The 13,337-nt window shown below is 35.7% G+C and overlaps 1 protein-coding gene across 3 annotated transcripts; it reads left to right on the forward strand.

The window, feature by feature from the left end:
• The first annotated feature begins 400 nt into the window (after nucleotides 1–400).
• LOC110636582 (uncharacterized) lies at nucleotides 401–7,305 on the forward strand. 3 transcript variants are annotated; one of them, XM_021786356.2, is made up of 8 exons: nucleotides 401–673; nucleotides 759–852; nucleotides 981–1,100; nucleotides 1,196–1,244; nucleotides 1,406–1,505; nucleotides 1,631–1,692; nucleotides 1,863–1,921; nucleotides 6,415–6,727. In XM_021786356.2, exons 1-8 carry the CDS (start codon nucleotides 522–524, stop codon nucleotides 6,505–6,507), a joined length of 729 nt encoding a protein of 242 aa, XP_021642048.1. In that variant the 5' UTR covers nucleotides 401–521; the 3' UTR covers nucleotides 6,508–6,727. The 3 variants fall into 3 exon arrangements, with proteins under 3 accessions (XP_021642048.1, XP_021642047.1, XP_021642046.1); XM_021786355.2 differs by having other exon boundaries at nucleotides 6,288–6,430; XM_021786354.2 differs by lacking the exon at nucleotides 6,415–6,727 and adding an exon at nucleotides 6,880–7,305 and having other exon boundaries at nucleotides 403–673.
• The last annotated feature ends 6,032 nt before the right edge of the window (nucleotides 7,306–13,337 follow it).

Below are 13,337 nucleotides of genomic sequence, written 5' to 3' on the forward strand. Positions count from 1 at the left end.
TATATATTATATTTAGTGTTTGAATAGATTTTAATAATTGTTTCAAAATTTATCTAATTATAATATATAATTTTTTAATTTTAAAATATAATATAAAATATCATTGATTTTCATATTTTATATAATAGAATCTCTTTAATATTAAATTATTAATTTTTTAATTAAATATTAATATAGATAATTTTAATATAGAGTTTAGCTAATATTTTTTTTTCTCTAAAATTATATACAAATTAAATTATTTTTCTCTCTAAAAATAAAATAAATTTGTATGTATAAAAAAATAATTTTATATTTTATAAAAAAAATATTAATAAAATATTATGTGAGAATATATTTACATAGTTTTTAACCGAAAAATCAACGGTTGATGGTGAAAAAAATTTTATATAAAATTTAAAAAATTTTTCTATAATGTTTTGGCCGTCCTAAACGCAGTGAAACAGGCACAAAGTCTTTTTGCATTGGCCTAATCAAAACGAGCGAGGGAACTCTGACGGAGACGACGAGAATTTGCAGCCATGGCAGAAGATCTGGTGCTGGATACGGCGATAAGAGACTGGGTACTGATCCCTCTATCCGTAGTTATGGTTCTTATCGGCGTACTCCGCTACTTCGTCTCCAAGCTCATGCGCTCGTATCAAGTTCCCGATGCCAAGATCGTCAAAGAAGGGTGAATCCTGAACCCTAAACCCTAATCTCTCGGTCTATTCATCTATACATTTATGTCTGCTTATTTATTTTTTCGTATATTTCAGCCAAGTAATTGTCAGGGCTCGGAATTTGCGCTCTGGCGCTAATTTTATACCTTCTAAGGCATTTCGTGCTCGTAGGGTTTATTTCAGCAACGAGGTTTGTCTTATTTTGCTTCATCAAGATAAAGCTGCTGAAGGGTTTTGTTTGTTTTTAAAGTATCCAAATTGGCAAATTTAGCAGCTAAAAATATTGAGTATGATGGTTTAATATTTGGATTTTGGTAGGAAAATGGATTGTTATTTGTTCCGAAAGGCCAGGCACAAAATGCACAAGCACAAATGTTCTCTGATCCAAATATGGCCATGGATATGATGAAGAAAAACCTTTCTATGATTATACCTCAGGTATTAATAATTATATAGCATAACATTGTTTTCTGGTCTAATTGTTGATATAGATTATTATAATTGTGAATTGTAATCGTTTTCCTGCTGGCTAGACTCTTACTTTTGCTTGGGTCAACTTTTTCTTCTCTGGATTTGTTGCAGGTATGTTTCTTTGTCATTGTGTTAATATCTGGATTAGCACCCATTCTCTATGCTAGCTTGTCAATCTTAATTACTCACCATGTTGGTCTTCCCACTTTGATGATGTTCTTCTTTTGCATCTTGTTGCAACCATTTTAATGATCTTCTTTTGTTCCTTCCAGCTAAGATACCCTTTCCTCTGACTCAGAGGTTCAGGTCAATGTTGCAAAATGGGATTGACTTGAGCACTGTTGATGTTAGTTATGTCAGTAGTCGCTCATGGTATTTCTCTACGTTTATAAGCAAGAATCTATATTTTGCAACAAATGGTCAAAAAAGTATTTTCCTCATATTTTTGGCCGTTAACTGAATTAACTCTTTCTGACTCTGCTAATTTCTTTTTCCAGGTATTTCCTTAATTTGTTTGGATTAAGGGGTTTATTTAGTCTCATTCTTGGTGAAGAAAATGGTTGGTATTGGTTAATAGACATTGTGCTTGCATTGTATGCTATGATTAAATTGCTGTTTTCCTAATTCCTGCTTGCAAAATCATTCTCACTAGGCCTGTTCTTTAGCGATTTTCTTGCCTTGGATTTTTTTTGAATTATGTTAGATATTAAATTATAATGTTTAATGCAGCTATGGATGACACACAACGCATGATGCAAATGAGTGGGTTCGGCTTCGATCCAACAAAGGTACAAAATTGAGTGCTTCCCTATTGAGTATTTTGGTCATGTTTAAATTGTCAAATTTGAATTAATCATATTTTTACATTCTTCTTTAAGATTTATTTATTTTATTTATTTTACTATTATTGTGTTTGCTTTAAATAGTTTTCTTGAACAAATAGTTATCATTTGAGGCGCATTGATTGTAATTGTTGTTTTCAAACTAATATTAAAGAAGCTGTCTGAATTGGCTTTCCTATATAAGCTTCTTCCACCATTTGGTCCTGGTTGTAACTGATACTGACTTCAATCAAAGCATGATTGGCTGCGTTGACTAATGGTCTAACTAGTTACCTAATATGTCAGACCTATAGGCAAGGTTTTATACCTGTGTTGGTCTTTGAATTACTATGAGGAGGGGGCCATGAGTTAGAGATTCAACTAGGATTGAACTAGGGTTGACTGAAATTGAATTAAATAAATAATAAATATTTTATAAAATGTATTATAGTTTGTGTAATTTATTAAAAATACAAGTAAATCAAATATTTTAAAATTAATGAACTTTTTAAGCAAGTCATTGGAATAAAGTGGAATTTCAATATAATAAAATATTGCATTTAATTGCTATCATATTCTGTATGGAGAAAGTCCATCTTACATTTAAAAAAAAAAATTCTATCCATAATATTAAAGAATAAATATCATCTGTTGTAAAAAAGAAACTTTCTTCCCAAATATATAATAAAATGTTTGATATCAATGCCAAAATTAAAATATCCATCGACAAGCATCTTACTTCATAATAAAATCTTTTATCTTTTCCTTAATTTTGATGGAGATTTTTTTTCTTAAAATTTCACTAATGTGCATTCACACTCAACAATTTTGTTGCAGAAAACAATTCCTTGAAAGTTGAAATGTCTATCATATGTCCAACATGTATAAAGTTGTGCTAGACTGTGTGTCCAAAATGTTCTTTTCTTTTTGTTGGACATGGTTTGGTGTGTATGATGTGTGTTGGAGGTGTGCCAAGCATGTGCATGTGTTTAGAATGTTGATTCCATTGCACACTTGTTGGTGCTTCATAGCCTTAGGGCAGCAGACCTAGGTTGTGAGAGCGGGAAAAACATAACCTCTACAACTAGAACATTATAGTTTTGTTACTAAGTAATTGATAACCTTGGAAAAGAAAAGAAGAAAAAGCCAACTTGATGAATTCATTAAATTAAATTGAATGTTTAGAGTGCTATCATTGATGTGTTGAATAGTTAATGCAGAACTTGTTGGATTTGAAGTGGGTAACAGTGCTTGCTGTCAGGAAGTTTTAGATGGGCAATGATATGGGCAAAAATAGCCTACCTATGAAAGAATGACACATGTAACCATGTAGCAACCTCTAAGGATGTCTCAATGTCCCACTCAAGTGTTCATAAGACTAACCGACATGTCTATTAAAGATAGGGAGTTGGAGATTGGAAGATGAATATAGAGGGAGCATACCCTAATGACCAATCCAACACTTAGGGAATTCTATACTAAACAAGTATGGTGTTGATGACCGATCTTGCATCCATCTTGTACTAGGATCAAGGTTGTGAAAAGTATAAGGCGTCCTCAAAGCGATATATCCCCATTGCTTAAAGTGCAAAGTGCAAAAAAGTGCTTGCTTCATTGAAGGAAGCACTAAATTATGAAAACAATTAACTAATAATATAATACTCAACTCAACTCAACTCAATTCAACTAAGCCTTTATCCCAAGAATTTGGGGTCGGCTATATGGATTCTCTTTCTCCATTCTAAACGATTTTGGGTTAATAATATAATATGCAAATAAAATACGATATATAAAATTTAAATTCTTAAGAAATTATCAAACATCTAGAAGTTTTTAATATTCAATTTTATAGTCTCAACTTAGAGATCTTCACTAGATTTCCCATCAAAGTTCTCAACACTTTCATAAAATAAGATCCATTTACATCAAAATTTTCATCCAAATCAGTCTAAACATCTTCCAATGTTGGTCTTGAAGTTGAGGCTCTTTGCCTTTTTTTTTTTTTGGTGCGCATTTCTGCTCTTTTTAGCACAAAAATCCCTTACTTCACTAAATGCACTTTGCTTAGCATATGTAAAACTGCTTTCTTATTTGTTGCTGCGCTTTGGCGCTTTTGAGTGCACCGACTAGGATACAATATTGACGAGTCATTAATGGAGGATTTGATGTTTAGTGTAAAGACGTGGTCCTAATAAATTCTTAATAAATAAAGTGTGCATAGTGCACGTGAGGGAGGACATCATTACTGCACCACTTGACATAAAACCACCTTACAATATTCTCAGTAGTGATAGGGGAATCAAATGACTCGGAGCGTGTTGCCTTCGTGGATCAAACATAAATAATAAGTAGCCTCATACAACATATGTGGTTGGTCAACAACTGCCATCAATTTGAAAGCTACATCTGCCCTAGTCACCAATAAAAGAATGATATACTCTAGTAAGGATATCTTAATCTTTCTAATCTCGAATCTCTCAATTGCTTACTTCCTATTCTGGTCCTTTGGAACCCTAGCTTTCTCACAAGTCACTGACTTAAGCATTTGAGGTTCATCAGCAGGGAACACTTTACCTCCCTGTAACCCTTTTCTGTGACCACACTGCAGGTACCACATGGCAAACATCTAGTGCTTTTTCAACCCTTGTTATTTGGCACCGTCTGTGGGAAACACTAATATGTTTTCCCTTCTTTCTGATAACCTGAAACTATTATTTTCCCAAAACAACTATGTTCAAACTCACTGAACGCCATGGAAAAGGTCATGCGACCCCCATCCATTATTCTCACTCTCTAAACACCTCAGAAGACTACAAAACAAGGAGACCATGCAGATCCTGATCGCTCCAATGAGCTCCAAAATATGGTTGTTTCAGCTGTTATAAATACATTTGCCTTCAAAAAGCAATACAAGATTAGATGCAACAGCAACTGGAGCCTTTGAAAGCACATATGGACAATCTACAATAAGATGCACATAACATCTTCACAGCAAGAACCCTCGTACTCAAGGGGGTGGACGAGACATCCCCAAAAAGAATGATTGCAAGATAAAAACTCAACTCAACTCAACTAAGCCTTTATCTCAAAAATTTGGGTCGGCTATATGGATTCTCTTTCTCCACTCCAAATGATTGCAAGATAACATTCCAGAAAACGGTGGAAGACTAGTTGCTCAATAGAGAGGCCCTGCACAGAGACCACTCCCCTTCTCATTCTCCGCAATTGAGATTACTTGCAGAAAGTCAAAGAGGGGCCCCAAAAACACCCGTCGCCCCAACTGGTGGAAATACTCTAAAGGGCGAGGAGTTTATGGGGAGCTGTTGGTAGCTAGGATAAAAGTGGTGAGGGAGATGTGGGTATTCAACAAGGATCTTTGGGAATTATTGGTTCGTCATTAATTTATTTGATAACTTGCTTTTAGGTTTAGATACTCTCTTTAATTAGGAGTTTTATTCTCAATTTTTGGTAACCATTTAGAAAAGGAAGTATAAAAGAATCAAATAAGAATTAAATTTACCACAATGTAGCAATAGGAAAATCATTTCTAATTTTATCTTGCATGTTGTGAAAGATATACAAAATTTATATTTGGCATTGGGGGGGCAGCCAATACATAATCTGAGAATTTTTTAGTATATCATATATCTAAAACTTAAAAAAAATTCTTTTTTTTATTGGGTGGTTTGTTGGGGGGGGGTGTGGGGCAGGAGGCGGCGCGTGGCAGTAACCTCCATTTTTGCTTGAAAAGCCCCAGCCCTGGTAAGGAGCATGAGACTGGGTATGAGGTATATCCAACTCTTGATGTTGCTTGCATGAATTCAAGCCCATTAGTTAATAGGTTACGGCATTCAAGAAGAATGCAACTAAAAGAAAAAAAGGAACATTTTCATTGAAACAATAAATGATCTAAGACATTCAAGATTGCGGTTAGTAAAATGGCAAATTCTTAATATGATATTCACCTCTCCCCTGTAATTAACTTTGACTGTCAGTTGCTTTGCTCTCATGTTCACATTTTTATTGAAACAATAAAGGACTAGTTAGTAAAATGGCAATTTCACAATGTGATATTCACTTCTGCTCTCTATCTAATTTTGCACTGTATTTGTTGCTCTGCTCGCATATACGCAAACACTTGTATACACACCCTGTATATCTCTGCTACTGAGTAATATAGTTCAACACCCACTTTTGGTTCCAACTAATGTCTATTGAATGAAATAATGAGGCATATTTCCTTGTCTAGCTGGTAAAGGGACTGATATTGGTATTGACATTATTTGACAATAATCCTTATGGATGAATAGCCATTGCACTTTATGCATAATAGGTCCCAGCACTTGAATTTTCTTCCTCACCCTCTCTATCTCGCTTGATGCTGCTTCAACCCTCAAGGCATTGCTGCATTGGCTGGCCGCCTCTGTGATGCATTGCTCATTCTCTTCTTTCCCATGCAGTACCTGTCATGCTACTTTAAAGTAGGTTCACAAGATCATGCAAAAGGTGGGGCTTTATCATCATGCCTAGAAAACCTTCTTAACTTGCCATAATGAGACCCAACTTTTACGGAAAGGATGTCATACTTTTCTTAGATTTAGACATGATTTATGCATAATTTGATGACAGATGTCTGCCTTGTCATGAATATTTCTGATGGGACTTCAAAGGATGCTGTCCCCCAAATATTTTGTATCTTAGCTATCGTCTTATGGAAAATTTGGACTGTTTTGTATTCAAGACCAAATCTAAGTATTTTTGTTCATGTGTGAATGACCTTGCCTCTTTATTAGCATAATATACACGGCTCAAAGATGAAAATTGCCCTGGAAGAATTTTACCCTATATAACATCCCTGATGCTTCTTGATTGAATGGTGATGCGTTTGTCTTTGATCCCTAATCCTGTTTATGGATTGTTGTCAGAGCTTGAGTGCTGAGAAAGACAGTCTAGACATAGTTCAGCATGAATGGGCCCTGCCCAAATTTGAGCAGCGTGCTGAAGCAGTATTGAGAAAACTTGTGAGTTGAGCATTGGCACATATAGCAAATTCACAATTAATGGAGCATTTACATGTTGGGGTTCCCAGTTCTTTCTTTACATTCTGAATCACAAGTCTGCAGCAGCTTAAGTCGACTACAGTTTTAACAATTACAAGAGCTGGTGAATTCATCGTTGTAGTATTGAGAATGAATTCATGTTAGCCGTGACCATTGAAGAAAATATTCGCATTGCTTGTTTTAACATTTTTTTTTCTTAAATTGAATTTAGGTTTTTTGTTTTGCTAAAATTAATTTGTATGTGAAAATAGTTTATGGGAAAATGACCTAATTTCTGTTTTTGGGTGGCAATACTGAAAATTAGTTGCAATATATATATGTATATATTTTGCACTTTAAAAAATCATGAGAACTTTTTTTTTTTAAAAGAATTTTTTTGTTTAGATATGCTATATATAAAGTATGAATAACGGAATGTTTTAATGGGGAAAGAAAGTAGATGATTGAAAGGAAAAATTACTGAAATCTCTTGATTTTCCTTTTTTTTTTGTTTTTTGGTGAATAAAATCTCTTGATATTTGATGTTTGGGTAAAGAGCAATTTTTTTTTGTTCCGAAAAGATGATTCATTCAAGCCTAAGAAGGCAACTGATGCTGATACAAATAAGACTTGGGCCATAGCATTAAACAAAAAATCCTCATCCCATAAGGTTTTCGAAGTTAACTTATGAGCACAATCATTGGTTGCTCGTTTAACAAACTGGAAAACACAGTATCAAAATCAGCTACAAGAGTTTTATTGTCTAGGATAACACCTTGGATCTCTTGTGGGCATTCTCCTCCATTAAGAGCATAAATGACAATCTTAGCATCTCCTTCAATAATGATGCGGCGGAATCCCTCGCGTCTAGCTAATAGAATTGATTGTCTACATGCTAGACTTTCCAAAATAAGACGGTTGCAACTAGCAGGGATTCTTTTACAGACCCAACCAGTAGGAAGACCTTTGTAATCACGAGTAATGGCTGCTATTGCATCAAGGTTACAATAAGTTCTCCTAGCTACATCGAAATTGAGCTTAAACCCTCCTGATGGAGGAGCTAACCACAGCTGATTCTGGATGACTGGGTGCCTATGAAGGTGTTGAGTTTCTTGGGAAAGGCTAAACTCCTCAAAATGTCGCCAAGCTGCTAAGATAACTTCTTGATGAGATAGTCCTTTGTTGCGGAAGATTTGAAGATTCTTGTTCTTCCATAAATGCCACATAAGAAAGACAAACTGAGGGATCAAAGTCTCATTTTGACTGTTTTAAGATAGGAAATTTAAAATTTCTATCCAACCATCATAGAATGACCCTGTAGTAAGGAAGAGCTCAACCCAAAAGGAGACAGTATCCATACTTCAACTGCTTTGGGACAGGAAAAGAAAATATGAATTACAGTTTCAATTTCACCACAAGCTAAGCATTCTTCTGGAGCATCCTTGAACCTATTTTTCATAAGTTCATTGCAAGGAAGTCTTTCTTTGAGCACTCTCCATAAAAATATAGCTAGTTTTGGAGGGAGAGAGAGTTTCCATAATTGTTTCCAAACCATATTGTTATTCCTTGTTGAAGATGGTCCTAGTCTCACAGCTCAATGACTATTTATATGCTTTGAGTGGAAGGCTAAATGATAGCCTGATTTCACAGAGTATTCCCCATTTCGAGTATGATGCCAAACTAGCTTGTCATCTCTTTGAATAAGGCTTAGAGGAATGGCTAGAATATTAGGAATCTCTTCTTCACTGAACACTTCCCTTAGCGCCTGAATGTTCCAAGAATGCCTTTCTCTATGAATAAGTTGAGATACCCAATGAATATTAGGATTAGCATCCACTTTAATTGAAGGGGGATAAGGAAAGGAGTTAGGAATCCACTTATCTTCCTTACAGATGATAGATTGACCATCTTGGACTTGCCATCTTAAGCCTTTATTCAAAATTTCTCCCCCCCACAGGAGGCTTTTCCAACCCCAAGAAGAGTTTCCTCCGTCAGCAGCTTTAAGGAATGATGAGAAAGGAAAATATTTGCCTTTCAAAACTTAGGCTAGAAGTGAGGAAGGATCTTTCATGATTCTCCATCCTTGCTTAACTGGTAGGGCTTGATTAAAAGATATTAAATCTCTGAAACCTAAGCCCCTTTGATGCTTAGCAAGACACATGTTGCTCCAAGACACCCAATGCTGCTTCTTTTCTTCTTCTTTCTGCCTCCACTAAAAATTGGCAATCATCCTATTAATATCTTTTCAAAGCCCATAAGGAAGTTTGAAGCTCGCCATAACATACACAGGAATAGTTGTTGCCACAGATTTTATGAGGACTTCCTTTCCCCCATAGGAAAGCAATTGTTCCTTCCAACTAGCTAATTTGTGTCTAACTTTATCTATAATAGCTTCAAAGGTTTGTCTTTTGGATTTAGATGGTAGACCCAAAAATTTATCCTGACCTCCCAAATTTTGAATTTACAATGTGCAAGCAATTGATTTCCTCACATCTGATGGGGTATTTTTACTAAAGAATAACGATGATTTAGCATAGTTAATAGACTGACCACTAGCTTAAGCATATGTCATCAGGATACCTTTAATATGGGCTCCCTCCATAGTAGTTGCCTTTGAAAAGATCATCAAATCATCAGCAAAAAAAAAGTGGGTTATAGTAGAAGCATGTCGAGCAATAGAGATACCTTAGAGATTTGAGTGAGCTAGCATGTGAGAGAGACCTTCAGCACATAATAAAAAGAGTTATGGAGATAGTGGATCTCCTTGTCTAAGTCCCCGAGATGGATGAATGAGACCAACTCTATGACCATTAATTTGAAGAGTGTGGGAGACAGAGGTGATACATTTCATAACCCAGGAGATCCATTGTTCATGAAATCCAAAACATTGCATCATATGTTTGAGGTAAGTCCATTCCACACTATCATAGGCCTTACTGACATCCAGCTTGAGAGCCATTCCATACTTCCTGCCCTTCTACCTAGTTTTCAAGTGATGCATGAGCTCATGACAAATAAGGATATTATCTGAGATTAGTCTACCCTTGGTGAAAGCATTTTGCTCACTGCTCATTATAGAAGGCATAATTGGTTGTAATCTAGAAGTTAGAATCTTAGCAATGATTTTATAAAACACAGAGCATAATCCAATGGGCCTCAAGTCTTTCATAGATTTTACCTGTTGAACCTTTGGGATGAGAGTGATAAGAGTGTGGTTGAAATTGCTCGGGATATCTCCCCTTAAGAAAAATTGTTCTATAGAAGCACATAACTCATCTCCAATAGTGTTCCAATATTTTTGGAAGAATAATCTAGTGAGACCATCCATACTAGAAGCTTTGGAAGGGTGAATGGAAAATACCGCCTTTTGAATTTCCTCCCTAAGGATGGGTTTTATCAAATCATTATTCATAGCTGAAGATATACGAGGAAGGAACCCTTCTATGATTTGATTAAAATTGGATGGCTGAGATGAAGAGTATATGGTTTGGAAATATTCCACCGCAATGTCTTGAATGTCTTCTAATTTGTGTTTCCAATTGCCCACTCTATCTTGCAACCCAGAAATAAAATTTCTTCATCTTCTTTGAACCACCTTCACATGAAAAAAGGCAGTGTTCAGGTCTCCTGTCTTCAACCACTCTTGCCTAGCCTTTTGAGCCCAAGGAATCTCCTTATTCCTTAACTCTTTGATTAGATCCTTTTCGAGACTCTGAATTGATTCACCATCCCAAACAAACATATTTTGTTTTACAATGTTTATTTGGTGCTGAAGATCCTATATTTGGCTTTGGGAATTGAAATTGCATTTTCTACTCCATTCCATTATAGCATTCCTGCACTTGTTGAATTTCAGATGGATGTTATGCAAATGATATCCCACAGTGCTATCTCTCCAGGCAGCCTCAATGACCTCCCCTGCTTGCAAGGAATTTGCCCATCAAGCATTAAAAAAGAAATACCTCTTTGGCTTAATCCTACTCATATCTAATGACAGTAATGCAGGATGATGAACTAATCCACGATCTTCTAAATGTCTCACTGTGCAATTAGGATATAATAATAGCCAAGAAGAACTTGCCAAGCCACGATCAGTTCTTTCTTAAACATTATATGGATTACTACGCCTGTTGTTCCATGTCATCATTGGATAAGTAAAACCCAAATCCACAGCACCCATTCCTTGGACAAAAGTCTTAAAAAGATCCATTTATCATGAGAGTTCAGGTCCCCTTCTTTTTTTCATACAAAAATAAGAAGGCGTTAAAATCTCCTAGCAGAAGAAAAGCACCAGATATATTCATTCTATAATTTAAAATAAAATCAAATTGGGTTCTCATCACATCAATGTCATTGCTAATATAGAGCAATAAGAGATTTCATTGAGTTTAAATTTTTAAATCATAGACCCTTACATGGATGAAGAAATTGTTAGACAAAATAAAATCAACATCATAGTAGTCCTTCCATCCCACACACAGACCACCCAACATACCTCTAGGAGTTACAAAGTACACATTAGCAAAACCACATTTCCTCATTTGTTTCCTCACAATAGAATCTTTATTCTTAGTTTCTATTAAGTAGACCAAACTAGGGGAATGGAATCTACAAATTTCTTTTAGTGTGTGAATTGTCAGGGGGTTCCCCTCATCTTAACAATTCCAACTAAGAATCTTCATTGATGGGAGTGGGCCCATTTATGGCTAGCCACTTCCACCATTTGTGATTCAACAACATTAGTACAGACCTTTTTTACAACTTGTTCAGGTGATTCCTCATCTTTGTCTTGTTTACTTGGCAAGCTGCTAGTATCTTCATGTTGAGGAAGGTTGACAGTCTCAGATTCAGTAGGGATTTCTTCAATGGTCATAGTGGAATTCTTAGTTCTCGCAAGTCATTTCCACTTCGTTTTAGTGTTGATTTTTGGAGCAGTTTGATTAGCATGAATAGAGTCTTATGGGGAAGATGCATTTTGTTGTATTGGCTGCTCAAAGTGGTTGGACTGAAAGATTTGAATAATTGAGCTACTAGCTAGACTTTGGTACCCAATGACATCTAATCTTCAAGGTATAAATCAGGTTAAGGGACAAAAACTTGTGGATCCATTAAAAAGTTGTCAGATTTTCTTCTACCCTAAATGGCAAATGGACATGGTTGAAATTCTTCATTGGGCTTATGAGAAGATCCATGGTGAGAAAGGAGATTTGGGTTTAGTTTAGTATTGGGCTCCATTTCGGCCCGTGATGGAATACTAGAGGGGTTTGCTTCTATTTGTAAATCATCTTGAACATTGGAATGAGGACAGTGGTGGTTATCTTTTTGTGTATCTGGTGGAGGATTAGGTGAGGTAAGGTCATTCAGGGCAATTAATGCTCCCTTTTGCACAAGTTTAGTGAGAAACAGAAAGTTTTGAAACAAGGCATGGGTATTGACATTTTGGATACTAATGCAGGATAGATAATCTTACAGCAATTGGGGTAATTGATTTTAGGGAAATAACTCCTCTACTTTCCTATCAAAGTTAGAGTCTGGTACATTGCTCAAGGTAATCTCTTAGATGAAGGCTTTTTGAATCGATGAGTCAAGAATTGGTGATTTTCCTTTTTGGTATTGTTCTTCATTGCTAAGAATTTGGGGGAAAACCAATGGTGGTTCTGAAAATTTTAGGTGAATTAGACAAATTGTAGTTTGTGGAGATAAAAAAGGTAGAGAACCAAATGGTTGACAAGGTAATAGTTATTGAGATGTCAGGTGGTACTGGTTGAAATGGTGAGTGCTAAGGTTTTGGTATTTGGTGCGAGGATTTCCAATTCCTCAACAGTGGTATTCAAGGAAAGAAAGGATGAAAGCAAGGATTTGGTAAAGGTTGGGGATTGATAAATAGGCACCTAACCCTGATTTGACAGGGTTTGAGAATAGAGATGAGAGGGTTCCATGGCAATGTAAGGTTGTTTAGTAGAAGCTTCAAAGGGTTTAGATGAAGACGTAGTTTTGGATATATTGTGGGAAGAACTTAAAGTATCAGAATTGATGGACCGACAGGGAGAGGTAGCTTTTAAACATGGTCCAAAAGCCCATTGTGGACCCTACGCTTCTGTCATTTGTGGTCTGTCTATTTTGCATGAACTACTGAAGTGTCCCAGTTTGCCACAATTGAAACACAAATCTGGCATTCGTTCATATTTGAAAGAGACCTAGTGGATGGATCCATCCCCCTTCTTACTATAGAATCCAGTAATAAATACTTTCTCAATACTCACTATAGCTCGGATTCGAAGCACATAAGACATTCCTTAAAGTCCTTCATGCAAAGCGTCTAATTCTATGAATTGACAAATAAA

The sequence above is a fragment of the Hevea brasiliensis genome, chromosome 3 (genome assembly GCF_030052815.1).
Source record: "Hevea brasiliensis isolate MT/VB/25A 57/8 chromosome 3, ASM3005281v1, whole genome shotgun sequence".
NCBI classification, from domain to species: Eukaryota; Viridiplantae; Streptophyta; class Magnoliopsida; order Malpighiales; family Euphorbiaceae; genus Hevea; species Hevea brasiliensis.